Below are 24,835 nucleotides of genomic sequence, written 5' to 3' on the forward strand. Positions count from 1 at the left end.
TACTGACTTAAGACTCGAGCAAAAACGTATCCACGAATTAGATCTTTCTTTAGGGTTGAAGATGACACATTACCCTTACCCCCATTTTCGGAGACCACCGAGGTTTCAAGATCAAAAAAGATAAAAATTGACGATGAAGCAGAAGAAAGTGGAGAGGGGGAGGGAAGTATAATAAACTGAATATTTACCAAAAAATGAGTTTTCAATAAATTTTCAATTGAACGTTTCTCTCTGTAATTGACTAACAGCGTTCAAATCACCTGAATTTTGTGTTGAATAATTTCAAGTATTTTTTTTTCAAGTTTTCTTCACAATTAGGTATTTCATAAATTGTTTGGTAAAAAATCGAGATGACACATCCGTAAGCTGGGACTGTGTTCCCAAATCTTTCATGCTAAATTTCAATCTCCTGCATAGATTTGAAGAAACTTGGATAGTGGCACAACACAATAGTCCGGCATATGACAATAGGAGTAATTGATTTAAAGTTTCAAAAATCTACTGGAGGCTCCAGTAATTTTCAAAAAAGTCGCTGGAGGCTATAAAATGACTTGAACCCACCTGAAGTCGTTTTCAGAGGGTGTTAAAATTGGAGTGTAGAGTAAATTTCAGCTTTCCATCTCCATTTTGATGAAATTTTATGAAAATTTAAAGTTTCAAAAATCTGCTGGAGGCTTTAGGAATTTTCAAAAAGTCGCTGGAGGCTCCAAAACGACTTGAAATTCACCTGCAGTACTTCGTAGCGAATTGAAATTAGTTTTTAGAATAAATTTCAGCTTTACAACTCTAATTTGATGGAATTTTGTGAGAATTTCGGGTTTCAAAAATCTGCTGAAGGCTCCAGAACTGCTTAAAACGGGTTGAAACCGTTTCCAATCGATTTGGCATGTCGAAAATAGGGTATATCCCAAATTTCAGATTTCTTGGTCAATTTGGTAAAATTTTGATTTTTTCCCTGATTTTTGGCCTAAATTTGGTTTTCAAAATTTCACCAAAAATCTAAAAACGCACTTTAGCTCTTGAAATTTTGACAGGTGATAACTTTTTGCATGATCTTTCGATCTGCCTATGTAACGTTTGAAAAAGTTTGTGCAAGTCCTATTTTGAAACGAAAAATCTGCGATTTTGGGTGACCTGTCAATCAAAATGGCCGCCATTTTGTGAGTAAGGCCAACTTTTTTGGGCAAGTTTGCTTTAAAATGTCCCTTAGGCTGTCCCCTTTAAGAAAAAAGTTGCCCCGGAGGATCAGCGGGGGGGGGGGTGCAATTACTCCTATTGTCATATGCCGGACTAAAAGTTTTTCGCAAAAATCTAGAATTTCTTCAACTCCTAACTTCCATGACCTTATCAATTTTATTGCAATATTCACATCCCAAAGGCCAAAATTAAAATACCTATGAAAGAATTTTGGTTGAAAATTATCAGTGCCACGAAATAAAATTAGAATTTTGTTGATATGGCTTCACGTCTACAACTGAAATGGATATAGGTAAGCACTAAGCAGTAAACACCAAAGGGAGATCCATGAAAAGCCCAAAAATGATGAAAATACAAGTACCTAAGCATAGACTTTGGAGATCACGAAACATTCATTTTGTGCATGATCCAGATCAAAATTACTGTTCGGCGATAAAGGGTACTAGACTAGTTTTTCAATATATAAACCCAAGTTAATAAGTACATAATAACAATAAATATTAATTAAAAAATTCTTGTTTCGCAAATTTACATCTCAAACCTCACGCTGAGATACTTTTATGCACCTGGCTTTCTAGTTTCTACACAACATTTTCCAGTAATTTCCAACCAAATTAGCATTTTTCAACAGCAGATATAATTTTCCATCAAATTTTCTCAACTCGAAGATCCGAAAAGCAATTTGCCATTTATATTTACCATAAAATAATGAGCTTTAAATCCCATTTGGCACTATGTAGTGTGTACATACAATACAACTAACACTAGTTCCATTTTATCAAATTGACTCCAGGCTCGTTAACACAACAACAACATCTGTCGTACACACAGTACATACATTTTTTTTCTTTCGTTAATGAAGCAACGATGAAATCGTCTCGCTAATTATTTTTAATATATTTTAAATTAAACGGTTAACCGGGTTAAAAATTCAATTAGCAGATATACCTTTCGTCGTTTTGACACCATACATTATTATGGATACATATGAGCTACCATCAGCAGCATCTGACTGGAGCTGGACCGCGCAGAGAGGGTTATACACACGCGAGTATGCAGTATGTTGTACGTATACGTATATTAAACGAGTTAAGAAATGAAAAAAAAAGAGAAAAATTTATACCCATCTAAATCGAACGAGAGTATTTTTCATCGTAATGACACGAAAATGATAAATGTCTCGGTTATTATGGCCATCTCGTTCGTAGATTACACATCATCGTCTTCGCTTATTATATTTGATTTCTTCATATACGCCAGCCATAATAAACGTATTGTCACCATCACCATCTTTAAGGGAATCGCTGAGTAGTGAGTACAGAGTACACGCGTGTATTTCGTCACACGTTTGTCACTGGTCGTCATTCATATCTTTATATCGTTTATTATTATTATATTAATCGATAATATTTTTTAATTATCGATAACAGCGCAGAGCGAAAGTGTAAGCAGGTACGACAAATATCTTTTTTTTCTCGCGTTTAATCCTTGAACGGGCATTTTTTTCATATTCTATTTCTTCAAATCATCGTACTAGCGTGTTTTTTCCCCTTCTTTTTTAATGTAATATTTATTCGTAGTCGTTAATTGTTTAATTACAAGTCGTACGTTTACGTATGCAATATGCTCGAGTGAAAAATTATAAAAACCTTGTATCTATTTTCATCGCTTAGTCGACCAGCATCAGCATAAGCTATTGGTGATGATTGCATTTTTCTCACCATGCCATATATGTTCTATAATATTCTCTGTCACTGGTTGGTGATGGTGATTCTACGAGCATTTAATTGCCATACTCGAGAGAACTCGAGAGCCCATAAGCTCGCCTCTGGGGTATTTATACACGTCAATAAATTTCGTCAATAAGCGAGGAGGCAAATTCCTGCAGCATAATACTCGTAGGTACGTACATTTACGTATGTATGTACCTACTATAGCACTCGAATATACAGGTTGAAATTAATTACCCATCGTCGATGCCGCGTTTCCAATGCACTGATCCTAATATCATGCAGGCGTTCGTCCACCTGACCAGTTCAAATTTCCCCATATTCGCAGTTCTCAGCTCAGCGACAGCACCGCAATGGATATGTACTTCTGAGCATATCACGTCACCGAACACGATAGTATACGGCCATTACCTGCGAGCTATTTACACACGTTTCCCAATTCACTGAAATACCTTGTAGTTTAGCCCCATTAATTACTCTCTCGTTGGACGTGGCAGTCGATCCGGCCGTTAGGCAATTTCTCCGCACTCCGCAGTGCACACAGGACACTCCACAATCCCCATGCACCGCAATATCCTAAGTATCATACGTGGTCGTTTGAAAAATCGTACGACACCGAAGAGTGTTTTTTCTCCAAGGAGGAAAGCGCCACGTCTAATTTGTGTCGAACTGTCGAGCCCATCCTATCGATAAATTAAGCTTCAGCATCCATCCTCGCGATGCCTTATGACGCCATTCTGCCTGTTACCATCATATCCCCACAGAACGGTCTGCCCTATTACGATGTATGGTTGGGTTCGTTGCTTTTGCAGTATTGCAAAGTACCATATACTTCGTGGGCGCCTCGTACCGAATTTTTTTTCCTCAATTAAACAGTTAAATACGGCGGAAAATTATTTCCCCGAGATGCACTTTCACTGCTGCGCTTGGTTTTTAATTACGTTCGGTTACTTTACAACGACCATCGTCATCGTTACTGCCACACACACAAACACACACAAGGAAACACGAAATTCACCAAACTGACGACGTGATGCCGGACTGCAAACTGCAGGTCGTAAAGGTAATTAAAAATCGATTAAAACTTTCCGCTTTTTCACCCTCATCGTTGACGAGATGAATGCATATAAAGGTGCTTTATACACCGCACGTCTGGGTCTGCTTCGACTGCATGTTTGTCTTCTCTGCATATATCGTTTGTTGCGCTGCGCTCGCTGCTGCGTTGCACGCGAAATTGCCGAACGTGTGCACTCTCTGCAGATTTCTTTCCGTGTCAGCGTAATTGTCATTTCTCGTATATTTTATCAGCATTTTCTCCTCCATCCACCATAAATACTATACGCGATGACAACAAAGAAAAAGACCAAATAGAAATGCACCGTTCGTTTACCACCAGCTGCTGCTGCAGTTCCGAGTAGTACCTACTATGTACGATCGAGGTAGGTAGGTAGGTACATTATTCGATGATGTGTAGGTACTTTCACACGAGCGCGGAAAATACGAGTACCTCGCTAGGTAAGGAAGTAAGTGGAAGTAGATACTTTGGAATTGTCGTCGCATCGTTCCTTTTCGTTTTGATAATATAATACGATGAACATCGCGCGGTGTAGAGAAGGTAATAGGTATACTATAGCACAGTGCATAGTATCTAAGGTAGCGTCCTATATACCTCACCTTGGTACAGGTATACGTAGGTATTATTACATTTATTTCGCGGAAAACGCACATATCTGTGTTGCTTTCTTTCTGCTACGTTTTAAATTGGGTTATTCTGCGTATGCACAAATACACTTCAGTATATAGAAGCTCCTCTTCTTCTCTGAAGGAAATGATGCGAATTAACCATATAAACCAAATTACGCCTAGTTTCGTCGTCTTCGCGGTTCTCGCGACTCTATAAATGTAAACCAAACCAAACCTATTCCGGTAACCAGCTCTTATATTTCGCTTTCTGTAGACCATAGAATAAGCTACAACTTCGAACAATATACGATTTCAAATTGCATGATGCTGAATTTCACGAAAAATGGTGCCTTCCTTACTTCAATATTAACGACAAATATCGTCACAATGTTTCTCAAATTCCTCACTTTTCCAAAAATGCACCTTGAATATTTGAGAACAGGGTTGGGTAAAATCACAAAAAGCATGATTCGAATCACGGATCACGAATCACTGTTGATTTACGAAAATAATTGAGTAGTTAAACTGTCATAGAAATACTTGTTCGCATTGGTTGAAAATTGATGAAATGAAATACCGTAAAAATTGAGCGAAATAACGCCAAAGTGCTCGGATATTTAAAAAAAAATAGTGTAAAATTACTAAAAATTGATTTAATACGTATTATCAAAATGAAATTAAATTGTGAAAAAATTGCATAAAGTACGAGTATAATAAAAACTTGAAATTTTGACATAAGGATCACCAGCAGGTTACCAAGAATTGATAGAATTTCAGTAAAATTCGGCAAAATTTTGCAGAAATATCTCAAAATTTGATTCTTGGTAAAATTTGTCAAACCGACTTATTCGTAATTGAAAATCGCCATAAATTAATAAAAAAAAAATCAGCACAATTGTGGCACAACTTTGCGGAAATCGCTTCAAAATTTGTAAAAATATCACGAAAATAGTCAAATTGACCGAAAATTTGATGAAATATCTATCTTGAAAGAATAATATATCGCAAATATCGAACAAATGAACTACCTAGTAAAAATTACAAAAAATTAATAATGTGGCATAAAAATTGCTAAAAACCGAAAAAATGATAAATTTTTTAAAAATTCAGCAAAAATGGCATAAAGCAACATTACAACTCATCAAAACAATAATTATAAATGAAGAGTGATATTCCAAAACTCGCTTTGTCCATTTTCACAACTTTTCAGGAAAGAGGAAAAACAGTTTCCCTTTAAAGAGGTAAATTGACTTTTTAGGCGAGTTTAGCACTTTATTTGGGTGGATTTATGATGTAGGAGTGTAGGTATACACTTCATCTACTAAATACTGCTGAAAAAAATTTCAATAAAAATGGACAAAGCGCGTTTTGGAACATTATTTTTTAAAAAATTTTCAGTGAATTGGCTATTTTGATGAGTTTAACACCTCATTTTGGTAGGTTGATGATGTAGGAATGTGAGTTAATACTTCATCTACCAGGTACCCCTGAAAAACGCACTTCGATAAAAATGGACAAAGCGAGTTTTGGAATATCACTCTTCAAATGAGTCATTTTGCATTTTTGGTGATTTAAAATGACCAATTCAAAAATCACATGAAAATTTGAGCAAAATTTCGTGAAATTAAGTACATAATAAAATAATATCAAAAAAGTTTATCTTAAGTCATGCAAGCGGATTAAATTTGGCAAAAATTTCAAGAAGTTTCATAAAAACTGTGAAATGGACATGAAAAGAACTGAAAATTGATGAAATTTAAGTAAAATTCTGGTGAACTTGACAACAACCACTCGAAACATCATTCAAAGTTCATAAAATACATATCTGAAAATTTGAGTAAAATGTTGCGAAAATCAGAAATAATGTCGTCTGAGGAGAACGAGGAGCAAAAAAGAACGATTCGAGAACGCGGTTCATGGCTGATAATTGCCCCAAATTATGAATCACGAATCACAGCTTAGAAAATGATTTGAATCACGAATCATGAATCACGTCTAAAAAAATGATTTGAATCACAAATCAAATCACGACATTTTTGATTCGAATCGTGATTCAATTGTCCCCAACCCTGTTTGGAAATAAATTTTTAATAATTTTACACCATCCTCCCTCCAATAATACTACGCTCTCATTCTCAATATTTTAGGGAAGTGTTTTTCGGATTCCTCCACATTTCTCAAGCAGTTTTACAAGACTGCAAGATAAGAACAACGCACTTCCTTAAATAATTACTGAATCATCAACCTATTTTAACACCCTCTGAAGACGACTTCAGGTGTGTTCAAGTAATTTTGGAGCCTCCAGTGACTTTTTGAAAGGTTTCATGGGGTTTTTAGGAGAATTGAAATTTCCAAAAAGTAACCGGAAGCTTCAAAACCACTTGAAACCACCATGCAGTCGACTTCATATTGTATTGAAATTAGTTTACAGAGTAAATTTTGGCTTGCTAACACCATTTGATGAAATTTTGGGGAAATTTCAAGTTTCAAAAATTTACTGGAGGCTCCAGTAATTTTCAAAAAATCGCTGGAGGCTCCAAAACGACTTGAAAATTACCATGCAGTCGACTTCATATTGTATTGAAATTAGTTTGCAGAGTAAATTGTGGCTTGCTAACCCTATTTGATGAAATTTTGGGGAAATTTCAAGTTTCAAAAATTTACTGGAGGCTCCAGTACTTTTCAAAAAATTGCTAGAGGCCCCAAAACGAGTTGAAATTCACCTGCAGTCGACTTCACAGCATATTGAAATCAGTTTGCAGAATTAATTTCGGCTTTTCAACTCCATTTGATGAAATTTTGTGGGAATTTCGAGTTTCAAAAACCTGCTGGAGGCTCCAGAACTGCTCAAAGCGGTTTGAAACAGTTTCCAATCGATTTGGCAGATCCAAAATAGGGTATATCCCAAATTTCAGCTTTCTAGGTCAATTTGGTAAAATTTTGATTTTTTCTCACATTTTGGCCAAAATTTGATTTTTGAAAATTCGCCAAAAATCGAAGAAGGCACTTTAGCGCTTGAAATTTTGGCAGGTGATGAATTTTTGCCTGCTCTTTCGATCTACCTTTGTACGGTTTAAAAATGTTTATGCTAGTCTTATGTTGGAACGCAAAACCTGCGATTTCGACTGACCTGTCAATTAAAATGGCCGCCATTTTGTAAGTAGGGCCACTTTTTCTTTGAGGACAAGGGCTAGAAATCTTCCTTAGGACTCCCCCTTTAAGAAAAAAGTTGTCCCGGAGGATCGGCGGGGGGGGGTGGTGGTGCAATTGATCCTTATGCGGGCTCCCCGACTATAAGGGAAATGAAATTCTAGACAAATTCTAAGGTAAGAAATGCAATTCTTTCGACCTAAATGCAAAATATTTTCAGCATTGCTTTGTCTCAAACATCTCAAACTCAGAAGTCTATCTTCATTTGCAGATTTTGCATGTTGATCTATTAAACACTACGAAAATTCATTACCTCCAATTAGTATAAAATTCGCCTGGTACTTACACCTAGTCGTATATGCGATGAAGCTCGCATTTTCTTTCTTCCATTTAAAAGTACACGTAAAGGTACTCGTAATTATCAATTTTACAGACTCAAGCACACCAGGCAATGAAAATTTAAAAAAATTGAAATTCATAACGACTTCACTTCAAATCGTCGAATCTCCTCTCAAAATACACACATACTGGTAAAGATCACCAAAAACGCTGTCCTGAATCAACTTCCACCACCTACCTCCTCAATTCAGACTTACTCGAGGATTTTGAACCTTTTTGAATGAATTAGTTATTAAATCTAAGAGGGGGGTGCTCGTCGCTCATTTCTCGAGTCTCAACCAACACCCTATTTCTTTGATAGGATCACTACCGCCCTGCAAGCCCATAAAAAAAAAACTCGTAAAATGTCTTGCTTCATCGGTCATGTACACCGAATGTGCAAAAATCTCTCGCGTATCAATTACCATTTAAACGAAGGCAGAAGGCGGCCGCAAACTAAGGCATAAATTATAATATTCGCGCAATCTTCGAGTACATAAACGCCAACTACAGCATGTACCAGCTATCTGTATCTACTCGTTCGTACTCATATACTTAAAGCGGTATAACGGCCGCTTTATTTGTAAACTCGCGACGTAGGTACGATACGACTTTACTGCAGCACTTACATACATATTATATGTATTTCTACAGTCAAAGGCGTACATACCTCAACAACCCCTTCGTCATCATCTTCTCGGACAAATCCCTCGCTCGTACCGCAGACGAATAGACAATTACTGTAAACGAGTTTAATTACTTTCTAAGCGGTTCAATTATCATACGAATTAAATCAATTAACGTGACGACCGAAGACCGAAGACGACAACGACGACTACGTATAGCATTTTACGATGAGCACATGGTGCAGCGTGTACACACTGTACACAGACAGACTGTATACAGAGCAGTGTACTTAAATAAAATATTTACGCTTTTGCAGCGGTACGAATAACAACAGGTCAAAAGAGTATCTCGTCTTCTGTATCATACTCTCGCGACTTCATCAACACCTCCAACTCCAACTCACAATCAGTCGCCGCAATAACACCAAAAAAAAGACCTATTCGACCGCCATCCATCCCAGCCAATTCGAGCAATGCATACAAAACGCAGTCAGCATCTAAACGATTATTTACCTGTGCCGTCACCATCACCATCGCATTCGACAATTAATGTATCGGAACAAAAGACTCGCGCGAGTATAATAATGCGTTGAATAAAGAAGATTAACCAACAATCACAATATGGAAATTAGAACTTTGACATGTCATTCCTTTTACGGAACGTACCCGCTGCTAAGTTCTCCTCCAGATTGAGGTCATCGAGCGCGTCGTAACGTTCGTATGTACATGAACTTTTATACCTCCTCTTCCTCTACACCAGGTAAAGGTGCACTATACACCAGCAAGTAGTATACGAGCAGTTGAGCACCTCAGCGACGACGTAAGCTCGTCTCTTTCACTTTACAAGCGCTATAATTTCGATCGAAAACAATGTTAGGTGTTTACGATGATGATGATGTAATGTACGAGTAGGTTCGTTGTTCTTCATCTCGCAACCGCGACAAATGCTCAAATTCTCCTCTTTCTTTTTCTTCTCTCTTTTTAAAATCTATCTCTTGTGCATGTATCGTACCATTTATTACAACCTAACCTAGGTACATGACCGAAAGAGTACATTACATGGTGGAGAGGTATGGGGGGGGGATGCTCGTACGACAAATTTTCATATCATTCGTTTTGACTATTTACATACTTACAGACTTATTTGCAAACGAGCAAAAAATATAAACATATCGTATTTTGAAATTAGCGAATCGAAACGAAACAAACAAAGTAACGCAGTTGTTTGATAAATGGTGTGAATTAGTGTCACCGATGTGATGATAACAACCACCTGTGTATGCTTCAGGGCGCCAATGATATGAGTGAACTTTCCACATGCTTTTTTTTTCAAGAATCGACAATGAGGGGATTAGGAGAATTCGAGGAAATTAGTTGGGTAAAAGGCTTGGGGTTTGTATTCAATATTTTCCAAAAAAAAAAAGTAATAATTTAATAGCCAATAAATTTCAAAGAAGTAGTAACCAAAAAAGTTACAAAACGCGAGCAAAACATTTTTAATGCGGAGAAAAAAAATCACAAAAACACGAACTGGAACATTTCAATTTTTAATGTAAAAAAAAAAAAAACATTTCAAATTTCAATGAAAATCTAATAAGTTAATGAAATTCGATCGAGACTTTGACAGTTTCTGCAAAAAGCAGAACTTCTTGCCAATTTTGAAAAAAAGTGAGATTTTTTTGGAACTTTTTGCAAAAAGCAACGATTTTTAGCAATTTTTGGTAAAAAAAAGACTTTTTAGCAGTTTTGACCAAAAAAAAAAAAAACAGAATTTCTTGTCTTTTTTAGCAAAAAAACGACTGTGAACAATTTCAGCAAAAGATGATGTTTTTTAAAGAAATTGTTGGCAAAAAAATGAAATTTTTCAACAATTTTCAACAATAAAATGAGATTTTTTGGCTACATTACGTAAACAAAAACCAGACAGTTAGCAATTTAATAAAAAGTGTGAATTTTTGTCAATTCTCGAAAAAAAGCAAAACTTGGACAATTTTAGCAGTTATACCTAAACATGTGTCTCAGGAACAAACTTTTAAGATAGCAAAAAAAAATTAAGAAGGCGATGATAAATTATTAAAAATGGGAAGAAAACCCCTTCCTCCATTTTGTAAGTAAGTATTTGAAATAAAAATTGGAAAAATTGACATTTTTTTGTAGTTTCCAGCGCGATTTTTAAATTTCTCCAGAATTTTGAATTTGCTCCAGAAGGCGTGAATATGCAATTGGGCAATACTCGATCTGTTTAGCGAGTTTATCCACATTTGAGTTGCCCAATTGCATATTCACGCCTTCTGGAGCAAATTCGAAATGCTGGAGAAATTTAAAAATCGCGCTGGAGGCTCCAGATCGGTGGGAAATGGCGGAATTCGGTCTCGGGAGGTTAGTTGTGGACGAAATACAGCGATTCGCGCAAATTTCAAAAATTTCCTCGCAAATGGAAAACTTTTGTTTTTTTGGATATTCTATTTGAAAAAAGATGGTCAAAAAACTACTCTTGAGGTGTCCGCCCCAAAACCGACTCAAATGAGGATAAACTCGTTAAACAGATCGAGTATAACACACAACTCGATTTTTAGCTGCCCAATTGCATATTCACGCCTTCTGGAGCAAATTCACAATTCTGGAGAAATTGAAAAATAGCGCTGGAGGCTCCAGAATGGCTGAAAATGGTGAAATTTGGATTTGGGGGATTAATAATAGTTTTGGGACTTATTTTGACCATTTTTGTTGGTCAAGTACGTACTTAAAAAAAAAAGCATAAATCGCCAAAAACAGTCAATTTTGAATTTTCAAAAATTCGCCAAAATTCGAAAAATAAACTTGGGCAGCTGAAAATTTGGATTTGGGGGTTTTAGAACATGCTCTTTCCAAAAATCGCGGTCCGGTTCAAATCGGAGGCGAACCCCCCCCCCCCAGAATATTCATCAACATTTTTACACTTCCTCAAACATATTTATCCACAAGAATTCTTGCCAACTGCTCAAGTTTTCCAGGCCACTTTTCCAAAAGGAAGAAAGGGGAAGAGGGTGAGTTATTGAAAATGTCATGACCATTCTTCCAAAATTTTGCATGAAAAATGTGCTATTCAACTCACATTAGCTGATAATGATGACATTAGAGCAGCCAATCTGGTTCTATAGAATTTTCAGAAAATTCAGCAGCTATAGAGAAAAGGCAGCAATACTCCTCAAAACCAGGCTTACATATTATTTTGAAATGGAAGTTCCACGAAAAATTATTTTTGCGAACATGAAATTGCAAAGTCGATTTTTGAACATGAACACATTCCAATTCGTTTTGGCAAAAATTGGAAACAAAAAGTCAAGTATTTCTGGAAAAATCGCAAAATTCTTCCCTCTCTGGAAATTTTTGAAACAACCTGAATGGTTCGACTTGGAAAACTTTGATACCTAAGAGCTTAAAAGTTTCTCAGATGTTCTCAGGAGTTTGCTGGTTCCGAAAGAGAAAATTTTTCCAGTTCTGTCAAAAATGCAATTTGTGAAAAATGAAAATAGATTATGCGAGAATAGTGGGATATTTTTTTCAATAGTTCAATTCTAGCTACCCAAGAAAGAATAAATTCTCACAGCAGCAAGTCAATAATTACAAATTTATAAAAACAAAGAATCGAAAGTTATAAAAATACGTCATAAAAATCAAAGTTTAATTAATTACACAGAAACTAAGGATTATTGCGCTTGATAGCGATTTACCGGTACTGAAAATTTGAGGTCAGTTTACTCCATTCTACGCCTCTCATTCGACTAATGGTTGATAGCTGAAATTAAAACAATCCTCTCGTTCAAAAAAATACTTCAAATTTTCATTTTTGACTGAAAAAACAGATTCAATTCAATTCTTTCCAATTTTTCATTTCCTACGCGAATTCACAAAATGAAATACATATATCTAATAAAATAATTACTTACGCATTGAAAACAACATCGACCAGAGCAACAACAAAAATATGTCATGAAATGCCTGCCACCCAAGCGAGCGCAGACAGAGAGGCCAGCCAAAATCCAATATTTATTCAAAAAAACACTAAACCAAGATAATTTGTCTCAATTTGTAGCAGTTAATCCGGCTGTTATCAGTCAAATACACACAAAGCTAAAAATTTACGTAGGTTGCAATACAAACGATTTTTCTCAGAAATTTCGAGCGCATTGAACTTCACAAGCGAGAAAAAGGGTAAGAGAATCATACAAGACACCCCGTTACTCGTGTATTCTTTCAACACCCTTTGAAACTGAACATACACAATACACACATACACTTGTTCGTACAATCTTTTCACAAAATTCGCCAAGTTTCCCATTTTTCCCCCAGAACAAAATGACAAAAGGGTTCCACGATACTTTCTCTGGTGTTTTTTAAAAATAGATCACCCCGACAAACCTCTCGAAATTATACTACGATCGTGACGAACTCATTTTCTTTACGTACGTAAAATGCCGTGTATGTGCGTGAATAACAATGTTGTAAGCAAGCTCGTAAAATCCGCTCTAAACATATTTATTTTATCAATGAATATAACGTAAGTAAAGTACCATAAAAATTTGTTTATGTTCGTTCACCACATTCTCTATTGGCAAACGATTTCATTTTACTAATACGACGAATTAATTTATGTAAATAACAATCGAGCGAACTTGGGCGAACTGTACGTAATACGTATATCTAGATGAATGATTCTATTTTTAAAAAAGACGATTCGAGATATTCGGAATTCCAATACTTCAATATGAATGAAAACATCTTTTCTTTAAAAAAAAAAAAAAAAATACAATATGCGGAATCAGTTTTTGAATTTCGCCAACTTTTCCAGTAAGTTAATCAAAAAGCTCATCAATTTTGTTTTTTGGTAAGTAACCGGTTAATTTGACCAAATTTCCGTTGCACCTGCGTACAAAATTTAATTCATCGTCGTGTATCATTTTGGAACAAAATTTTACTCATTTCACTCGAAAGTCTCATTTCACACCATCCGACATCGCTATTCTCTACCCATCTACCTTTGCACTTGACCATCTACTCTAATAAAAATAATAAAACACCAAAATACATACCACCGTCCTTATACAACATAAGTATATGAATCTTCAATCGTCAGTAGTCACACAACACCACAGCACTATTCAAAACGCTAAATTCGCACCAAAAAAACCACACATTACCGCATATTAAAGACTCGCACCATCGCGTAAAATAGCATTACCTACGAGACCGGCTCGCGAATGAAAAAAAAATTATCGTTTAATTAATTCCGCGATACGTAAGTCGTGTGTTTTTTTTCCTCCAAACAGCACGTGCTTAATAACACCGCAGAGAGAGAACAACTCGGGAGACCAACGTCTGCTACAATCATCTCCATAGACACACAAACTAGCAGCAGTCAAGATGATTCGTCCTCGTCTACGCTCGATGGAGGGAGCAAAAGTCGACTATATCTGACAGCGCGAAACGAGATGTCATAAATAAAGCCGCCACCGCGTTGTGTAGATATTTCGCGATTCGCGGTGCGGTGTCGGTATTTATCAGTAGGTACTTATTTATTTACATTGAATAATTCGATAGGCCCCCGAGCGACGACCGTAAGAAAAATAACACAATAACGTTTCAATTTTGTCTAAAATACGTAGACGTACATATGCCCATTTTTGTACGAAATGACATACATTGTACGTACTATAGTTTTAATAGTTTACAATAGTTTTACATGAACGCGACGATAAGCTGTGTTTTCGTTGATAATCGATAAATACGATAATAATCGCGAATATTTATGTAAATAAATGGTGACCAACTGGCCACATCTACGTATATTGGTCTAGGTGTACTCGTATATGTGGTGTGAGTATGAGACATGTAATTTACGTAAAGTACGAGTGACGTACGTGGCCATGTTATCAACTACAATATCGCTCGAATTTTCATTAAAATTGATAAAAGTTCGATGGTGGTGGCTTTTTCCTGCAAAACATAAATACTAAGAGAAAAAAACACGAACATTAAAATGGAAACTTCGCAATAATACAAGCGTGTTAATTTTTCAAGCAATATCGATAACTCCTTTTGTAGTATTTTTCTTTTATCAAAACACCACCACCATTAGGTAAGTACTTATTGACGTCGACACAATATGTGAGGCTAAAAATGCCAGGTCTTGTTTTCATGAGTCATTACGTCACGACACATCGTACGATCAAGTCAAGCACACATACCTATACCTTTACTTTCAACATACTCGTAAAAGACTAACAACATTTGACAAAAAATGAAATTCTTTCGCTATGATTTCCTCTGCACCTTTCAACAGTCATCTACCACACACACACACGTCTAGCTTCACTGAATAAAGAAGATATCCGAGATATCGCATGACTCTTGAATTGACATTTCTTTCACTGTTTCTGCCTCGTCTTATGACATTCGAACAATTTACGATCATCTTCATCACCATGGTCCGGATGTACATCGATATAGTAAGTAAGTATAATATGTGCATAGAATAGGATTTAGATCGCCTATACCTACATCTGTGGCAATTCTATCCAACCAATCGAGTGCCAAGTTACATTCACATGTCGTATCATTTTACAAATGGGGGAAGGGGAAGAGTCAAATTTTTCAAAAAACCAAATAGCTGCGTAAATTGCTGAAAAATGGGATTGTGTAGATATTCCCTCCGGCCCAGGGCATTTTTTTGTTGAGAAATTGACGATCAGAAAATGATTTTTTTTTTCTTACCCATGCCAAAAATTGGCTCACAAAAAACCATACTACGAGTAATTAGATCACCTAATAAAAAATTCCAAAAGGCCCAATTTTTTTTTTTTTAAACTCGAGCTCAAAAAATATACTTTAAAGGCTTTCAAAAACAGGGTGTCTAACAAAATCTGAAAACTAAAAAGAAGGACCTTGGAAAGACCTTTTGGAAGGATATCCAACCGATACCCCTTTCCAATTTATTTTTATAAAATTGTCAAAAAAAACTTCAAAAATTTATAATTTCTGAAAGAAATGAAAAAATTAATAATATTTAAATAGACCTGCTCAGTAACCAATAAATTCATTACATCAGCCTCAGCTAATCTATCACATCCCCTCCAAAATCTGATCTCAATATACAGCTTACATCATTTCCAACAAACTAACAACTCACTTGTCAAATTCATCTCTGAAATAAAAAACCTTGAAATTGATCTCAAAAATCTCATTCAAAAACCCATAACCTACCTTCCTCGGCTATTAAAACCTCTATAAATTGATTTTCAACTGAGAAATTATCCAAAAAAAAACAAAAAAAAAAACACCATTCCACATTACAAATTAAAAGCCATTATCTGGAACTCATATCAAACTACACAGAATTCAATTTATGCTTTACCGATGGTTCTAAAATCTCTAACTTACATATGTATTAGATACGCCTTCTCAATAAATGAACAAATTTTCAATTTCAAAATTCAATTCTTGCAATTCGCCATTGTCTTTTTAACATACCCACCACACAGCTTGAAATGAAAACAAAAACTTTTTAATACAAAGTGACTCCCTTAGCTCCTTGATCTCCATACAAAACATTTTTTCAGAACACCCTATTGTTCAAAATACACACAAAATGCTGCTAGATCTCCAAAATCAAACCACACCATCCACCTTATGTACTCGTATACTCCTAGTCATGTCGGCATTGAAGGAAATGAAATTGTTGACACCTATGCAAAATCAGCAACCAACCCCCCCTTTCACCATTTTCATCCCTGACGATATAAAATCCTTCTTTACACAAACTATTCACTCTAAATGGCAAAACTTCTGGTTCTCACAGACATAAAACAATCTACCTCGAGAAGAATCGTGATCACTTAAACAGAAGAGAAAAAATAATTATAACCCGTCTACGAATTGGTCACTCTAAAATCACACACAACCATCTCTATCAAAAAATTCCTAAACCCCCCCCTGTCAATTGAAAATGAACCTACACCCATCCAACATTTACTATTCACCTGCTCTAAATTACAACAAACAAGACTCTCTCTCCAAATAAACCCAAATTCAATGACTATCCCAGACAACCCTTCTGAAATCCAAAAATTCATAACTCTACTAAAAAAACACCAACCTAATAAACCAAATCTAAACCCCTTTCTTCACGGGCGTAATAATCTGCAATTATAAACGCCCCCCACCCCCCCACAAAGTTTCTTTTCCAGAGTGTCTGATGTCTACCAAATTTTTACAGGCCATATTTTTAAGTTCTTTTTAGACATAAAAATTGAGTATAATTATATGGGAAACTATTTTAACGAAAATTTTCAATATCAGGAATTGTACCCAAATTTTTCTGAAAAAATTACAAAAAGTAATCAAAAAAGTGATTAAAAAATTGTTAATGTATGTAAAAACAGAAGTGAGCATAAAACGTTCCATACAAAATATTACATTTTATTTTCAGAGGTGTTACGAAACGATGTAAGGTGGGTGATGGGAGGGGGGAGGACTGAGAAATTCTCCCAACTTTTCTCGCTAGATTTTCCCAATTATGTACTCCACACTCCCCCCCTCTTCACACCAAGATTTTTCCAACTAATTGGCCGGACGTAGTTCGAACCATTTTTTAAAAAGGAAAGTTGGAAACAAAAATGTCGAATAAAAATTTTTTGAATTTTTTCATTGATTGGATTATGTTTTTGGAATTTCTCGAGTTGATTGTCCCATTCTAGGAAATGTTTGAAAATTGATGTAGTAGAATAAATTCAAATCTGATCGAGCGATGCGAGGGGCAGGGTGTCCACAATTTTTGGCAGGTCATTTTCTCTGACTTTTCCAGGTTTTCCAGAACAATTTTCCAAGTTTTACAGATCAGGTTTTCCAATTTTCTATACTTATCCCATACTTTAATTAAGGAAGAAGCTTTTGAAACACTGAATGAAAAACTAAAAATGGAGAATAATTTTTACTGACAGAACTAAGAAAAATAGCAGAGCTGATGCGGACCAGGGACAGATATCATGTTGGGCCCAGTTCTAAAATAGAAGCTATTTTTAGGTTTTTGAGAGGGGGTATCTTGAATGAAAAATCATAAATTTTGGCCAATTGATACAATATTCATATGACTAATAAATTTTTTTTTTTTTGAATTTTTGGAGACCTCAAAATGTGAAATGTGTGTATTTGAAAAACGAGAAACAAATTGGCCCGAGCGAAGCGAGGGCGACTGCTTTTGAAAATTTTAATTTCGAGATGCCCAAAAACGAGGGTTTTTTAATAAGAGGAGTTTATTTTTTGGTTTTTCAAATTTTAAAATTCGAATGATGTTTTTTTGAAGGAAGTTACTTTTGAAAAATAGAAGAACAGGCTTGAGTGAAGCAAGGGCGAAAGTTTCTGAAAATTTGCATTTAGAGAGGCATAAAAACGAGGTGTTTTAATGCGAGGACTAGTAGTTCTTTTTTGGTTTTTAAAATTTTAGAATTTGAATGATGTTCTTTTTTAAGGAAGCTGATTTTGAAAAAGAAAACAGATCAAGCCCAAGCGGGGGCGAAAGCTCTTGTAAATGTGTACTTTGAGATGCATAAAAACGATCTTTTTTTTTGTGAGGACTTCAGTTTTTGGCTTTAAAACTTAGAAATTTTCATTTTGACATTGAAAAAGAAAAGAAAACAAGCCCAAGCGAAGCGAGGGCAAAAGCTTTAGAAAATTGGTGTTTCGAGAAGTAAAAATAATGTTTTCTTTCATCACAGGTCTTTATCCAAAATTTGCAATTGATCGTTTTTTCAAAATTCCAGGGATTTTCAGTGAAAATAACGGAATTCCTTGACTTTTCTAGACCGACCAAGTTCCCTGACTTTTCAGGTTTTCCAGGCTTATGGACACCCTGGAGGGTGAAAGTACCATTTTTTTTTCATCCGTTGATACAATTTTTGAGCTATTAAATAGAAGCGACTATGAATCCGCAATTGAAGATACCAGTTGACTAAAAAATTTCCTACCAGAAAAAATCAAAACAGCATCTGAAAATACACACAACTTACACCAACAGACAGAATTCAGATGTCTTATGAGCCTGCAAATTCTCAAAAATTCATGTACGTAAGTATGCACCCACCGACATTTCAAAAAAACGGTGTCTGGCATTAGAAATTTAGCATAGCAGTGTTTCGAATGCTCTTAAATCCAAAAGCCACACAAACGAGTATTTTTTGTAAACCATCTCATCCCACCCCGTATGCCGAACCATCAATCCATCATTCCTCGTGCCCGTATCTTTGGTAAAAGATTTAACCTCACGTGCAAAAAAAATCTCTCCGCCAATTTGTTTTCCTCGTCATAATTTTGCATCTGCATTATCGGCGTAAATTTTGCATAATAATAATCAACAATGCTTACTGCTACCTGCGAGCAGGCGATACTGCCGGTTAATTATTTTTATTCGTATATCTGCGTAAGACAGATTAAAGTAAATAGGTTTAATAACGGTGAAGGCATACGATATTATATAGCGAAATGCGGTCTAGTGTTAAAAATTGATCGGGCCGTTATGTACGTACGACTGCTCGCGAACGTACCACATAAAAGTACACCAGATAAAGGTATAGGTAAGTACGAGTAGGTATATGCGGGCTATTAAAAAATCTAATGATGCGTGCAAATGGCCGAATTAAAAATATTAAGACGTTTATTAGTATATGTAGCATTATAGCGTCGTCGTTTTTGTTGGCCGATCTCTTTTCTTTACTTTTTTTCCTCTTCTGGTTCTACTTACATCAATAAACGAACGTTCGCGAGGAGTAAGTATTTTTTTTTGTAATCTTCGATCCGGATTTAATGTAAGATAAACGCGGAATGACGAGAAGGTACCCTAATTGCATTTGGTCCAAAAGTTATTGACGAAGCGGCGGCGCTTATTTCACGACGATGAGAAGTGCATATATTCTCGGCGGCAGCGGCGGCGTGGCGCAGCATTGCAGCAATGCACGTATTTTTAGAGCGAATATTGCTCATGCATGATTTATAAGTAGTACCTATAAGTATACTTAGGATGAAGAGTGTTTACAAAGGTGATCTAGAGCACACGCTTTGATAGAGACTTGCATTTGTACATCTACATCTACATACACATTTCGATCATAGATACGGTTTATGGAAGCCTATGCACGTACATGTTGATATCGTTTGATTACAAGTGAATGAAATCTATCTTTGCCATCTACAGAAGATATCATAACTACATACAAACACACGAGACCGTGTCTACTGTCTACCTGTTGAACATGCTGGACCTAGATGATAAAATTAAGATAATATACACGGCTGTTTAGCATGTAACTGTCGCTAACTTAACGTACAGTGTGTTGTGTGCTGTAAAATACTCGTGTCTATGTTACATTTAATGACTATAGTAGACGAGTTATTTATGGGATAAAACTGAAAATGGGGCGATGGGAGTAAAACAAAACAGCATAACACGAAATGGTTGAAAATTAACGTGCCTCTAGATACCAATTTGATCTAAAATTTCTCCTCCACTCTCCTCGCCCATTCCCTCTTCAAAAAAACAAATTTTAATTTGCTGGATTTTCTTTGGAATTTTAAAAATTAAAAATACGCTGTCTAACAAGTAGCCCAAGATATGGAAAAGAAAAGAATTTTCAAACATTTCAAGATACGAATAGTTATGGTGAGGGCAGGGGAGGGGAGGGGGTAAAATCTCTATTTTTTTTTATAAGACAAAAAAGGACGAAAAAATTAAAGCTTCTGAAAGAGTGAATAAATGGAAGATTTTTAAGTGAGTGATCAAATTCAACAATCAATTTTTCAATTTTCAAAACTTTCAGCTCAAGAGTCATTGTTTTTGTTTTGTTTTGTTTTTTTTTTCAAAAAATCACTACTTTTTGGCATCTACTCATAACAAAATTTTCAGGAACCACTCAACTCAGTCTACTCCTCACCCCCTGCACACTAAAAAAATCAGAAAGGTCAAATTTACAACAGAAAAATCTTCAAATCAGGCATGAAATTCACCATTTGATTTTTTTTAGTGACTTAAGTGACTGAAAAATAGCAAACAAGTGACGAAAAATTGGAAAAAAGTGACCATTTGGGGAAATGAGAGCAAAATATATAAGTACCTACTCCTACCTATTATGTTAGACGGGGAGCCCGTATAAGAATCTATTGCACCCCTCTCCGGTCGATCCTCCGGGACAACTTTTTTCTTAAAGGGGGAGTCCTAGAAAACATTTCTAGCTCTTGTCCTCAAAAAAACAGATTTTGAGTTCAAACAAAAAACTTACACGAAATTTTTTAACCCTTACAAAGGTAGATCGAAAGATCAGGCAAACATTTCAGCTGTCAAAATTTCAAGTACTAAAGTGCTTTTTTGGATTTTTTGTGAATCTTTGAAAATCAAATTTAATTTAGGCCAAAAATGATAGGAAAAATCAAAATTTTACCAAACTAACCAAGAAAGATAAGATTTGGGATATACCCTATTTTCGACGCGCCATCGCCAAATCGATTGGTAACTTTTTCAACCCGTTTTGAGCAGTTCTGGAGCCTCCAGCAGATTTTTGAAACCCGAATTTCATCAAATGGAGTTGGAAAGTCAAAATTCATTCTAGAAACTAATTTCGATACGCCACGAAGTCGATTGCAGGTGGGTTTCAAACCGTTTTGGAGCCTCCAGCGACTTTTAGAAAGGTTGTATGGCGTTTTTTGGAAAATTGAAATTACCAAAAAGTAGCTGGAAGCTACAAAACCATTTGAAACCACCATGCAGTGGACTTCATATCGTGTTGCAATATTAATATGCGAAGTAAATTTCAGCCTGTTAACTCCATTTTGATGAAATATGGGAATTTCAAGTTTCAAAAATCTAGTGACTCCAGTAATTTTCAAAAAGTTGCTGGAGGCTCCAAAACGACTTGAAATTCACCTGCAGTCGACTTCATAGCGTATTGAAATTAGTTCGCAGAATGAATTTCGGCTTTCGATCTCCATTTTTAATAAAATTTTGGGAAATTTCGAGTTTCAAAAATCTACTGGAGACTTCAGTAATTTTCAAAAAAGTCGCTGGAGGCTCTAAAATGGCTCGAACCCACCTGAAGTCGTCTTCAGAGGGTGTTAAAATCGGAGTGTAGAGTAAATTTCAGCTTTCCATCTCAGTTTGATGAAATTTTGTAAAAATTTAAAGTTTCAAAAATCGGCTGGAGGCTCCAGTAATTTTCAAAAAAGTCGCTGGAGGCTCTAAAATGACTTGAACACACCTGAAGTCGTCTTCAGAGTGTGTTAATATTAGTTTGCAGAATACATTTCGACTCTCTATCTCAGTTTGATGAAATGTTGGGGAAATTTCAAGTTTCAAAAATCTACTGGAGGCTCCAGGAATTTTCAAAAAAGTCGCTGGAGGCTCCAAAACGATTTGAAATTCACCTGCAGTACTTCGTAGCGTATTGAAATTAGTTTTTAGAATAAATTTCAGCTGTACAACTCCAATTTGATGGAATTTTGTGGGAATTTCCGGATTCAAAAATCTGCTGGAGGCTCCAGAACTGCTCAAAACGGGTTGAAACAGTTTCCAATCGATTTGGTGTGTCGAAAATAGGATTTATCCCAAATTTCAGCTTTCTTGGTCAATTTGGTAAAAATTTTGATTTTTTTCTCCTCATTTTTGGCCTGGATTTGATTTTCAAAAATTCACCAAAAATCGAAAAAGGCACTTTAGCACTTGAAATTCTGACAGGTGATAAATTTTTGCCTTATCTTTCGATCTACCTTTGTACGGTTTAGATAATATCGGCTCTATCCAATCACATCGTCTTACATTTTCAATGTTGAACAGTTGATTTTTGATTTTTTTTTAAATGATGATTCTGAAGGATTTTTATGAAAAATATTGATCATACTCGTATTTTCCTAAAATTTTGAACTTTTTCTTTTTTACACGACAAATCTTTTTTAAAAAAAGCCATTTTCGCCAAATAGTGACAAAAGTGACTTGCAAGTGAAATTATTGACTAAGTCACTTTTTAAGTGATCGAATTTCATGCCTGTCAAATTTAAAAAAAACTTGTCTGTGATTTTAAAAATGTCATTTTTTCAAAAATGAATACCTAATTTTTTTTTAATATTTCGTGTCTTTGGATTTTTAAATTTTTTGACCATTTTTTTCTTGAAATGTCAACTTTTGACTATTTATTTTAAAAAAAAGTACACTTTTTTGTCTGCTACACTTTTCAGAACTTGATAATACTTTTTTCAAGTTACCTATTAGAAAACAAAAAACAGTAAATTCTCATTCTACCCTCCAACTATAGTCCAAATACTCCCTGACTTTCACATGCTCAAAACAACTACTTCTAATGGTCACACTTCTGATGACAATTCGATTTTCGCGAACACGTGAAATTATTGAATACAGCAATTAAACCATATTTCTCACTCAACTTTCATCGCTCATCTCATCAACCCTTAATTTTTCAAGAGAATTTTACCCCAAGTTCACGCGACTTGAACGACGTATTACAAGTACGAACGGATATACTACAGGGTGTCTACCAAAATTTAATTTTCAAAAATAGCGACTTTTCGCGACTTTCAGCGACTTTTTTTCGCGACTTTTTAGCGACTTTTTTTCAGTTAAAAGTACCCACAACACACAGTGTTACCAATCGCCATTAACTAAAAATAAGAAAATTTTTTAAAATTTGAAGTTTGGACAATTTATAGCGACTTTTTGGTATTTTTGGCGAAAATCGCGACCTTTTCGCGACTTTAGCGCCCTATTTTCAAAATCGCGACTTTTCGCGACTTTTAACGCTATAGCGACCCGGTAGACACCCTGTACTACTGTACCAATGGCAAATCTAGAGCACCTATTATCACTTCCACTATCACGTTACATATTCGCCAAGATCTCTAATGAACGAGGTTAATTAGTTTGTTACACATTCGTGTGATTTGCGTAGTAGGTACAGCATACTCCACTCTGCATATACTAGTACTTACACATTACCGTATTATAGACAGATATCCAGCTCTATAGCTATCTACATACATACAGTATACATCTTACAATGTACGAATTCCCTTCTAAATAAACCATTAAAACTTACCTCGCAGCTTTGTCCGAACTGAAATGCAGAAAATCCGCATAATTTACATACAAGTGTGTACCGGTAGTGAAACGTATGTATATCTCCGAGCCAATGGTAACTGGTAAGCTTCCTCTATTCGTCTAGTTTTTTGACCCACAGCACTGTCCACACAGAGAGTCGGGCTACTCGACGAACGAGACCTCGATGCGACCGACGCGACGACGTAAGAATTACGTAATTTTTTTATTTGTTCTTATTCTGACCACTGCACCGTGTGTGGTTCGCTTTCTAAAAAAAAGAAGAAAAAAAACAGAGATAAAAATTGCAGTTCCAAGATTTATGCATGCGAGCTCTCTTCCCATGGATCAAATTCTTGTCTGGATGTTGAAAGTTTTCTCAATTCTTACCCGGCTATATGTGGTGGTCTTGTTTTTTCGAAAAGCAGCCACTGCAGATAATACTCTTGTGAATCTTCCGCGCTCGTTTAGTTATCGTACGTTGTAATTTTCTGGAAAGCAAACCGTTCATAAAAATTAGTAATGATATAGTCTACATCGCGGCTACTGTGCTGCGCGTCTGCAGTCTTCATGCTGCCGCGTATTAACCTTGCAATTAATTAATCTAGGTAGTATATTAGGTAGTACGTATTAATTTTTTCCAGTTATGATAGCGATATTTCTAAATTCGTAAATATAGGTACTTTTATAACTAGGTAATCACAGGTCTATTAAAAAATCGTGCTATACTACATCTTTATCAAATTACACCTCGAAATTAGTGGCACTAATCACGCGATACGTGTAATACGTAGGCAAAAAAAAAAAGGCAGAGAAAAAAATCAACGACAGTATATCGAGTTGTTAAACTGGAATGTGCAAGCACCTAGTGTAGGCTAATACTCGTACCCCATGCACCAGCAATACCAGCATCACTAACCATGGGTATGTTACAATATTACAATAGA

General features: G+C 35.7%; 1 protein-coding gene across 2 annotated transcripts in view; it reads right to left on the reverse strand.

Annotated features, from left to right (window-relative positions):
* Nucleotides 1–24,835, reverse strand: part of LOC135834773 (uncharacterized) — a 144,155-nt gene that overhangs the window by 91,654 nt on the left and 27,666 nt on the right. The window contains exons 3-4 of one of the 2 annotated variants that reach the window (XM_065348743.1): nt 24,279–24,379; nt 23,890–24,159 (exon numbers count right to left, since the gene is read on the reverse strand). In XM_065348743.1, the coding sequence (XP_065204815.1) occupies nt 23,890–23,929 (40 nt within the window). In that variant the 5' untranslated portion in view covers nt 23,930–24,159; nt 24,279–24,379. Of the gene's footprint in view, nt 1–13,836; nt 14,262–23,889; nt 24,160–24,278; nt 24,380–24,835 lie in introns of those variants that run through there. The other variant, XM_065348744.1, reaches the window with a different exon arrangement.

Source organism: Planococcus citri, chromosome 2, assembly GCF_950023065.1.
Source record: "Planococcus citri chromosome 2, ihPlaCitr1.1, whole genome shotgun sequence".
Taxonomy (NCBI): domain Eukaryota; kingdom Metazoa; phylum Arthropoda; class Insecta; order Hemiptera; family Pseudococcidae; genus Planococcus; species Planococcus citri.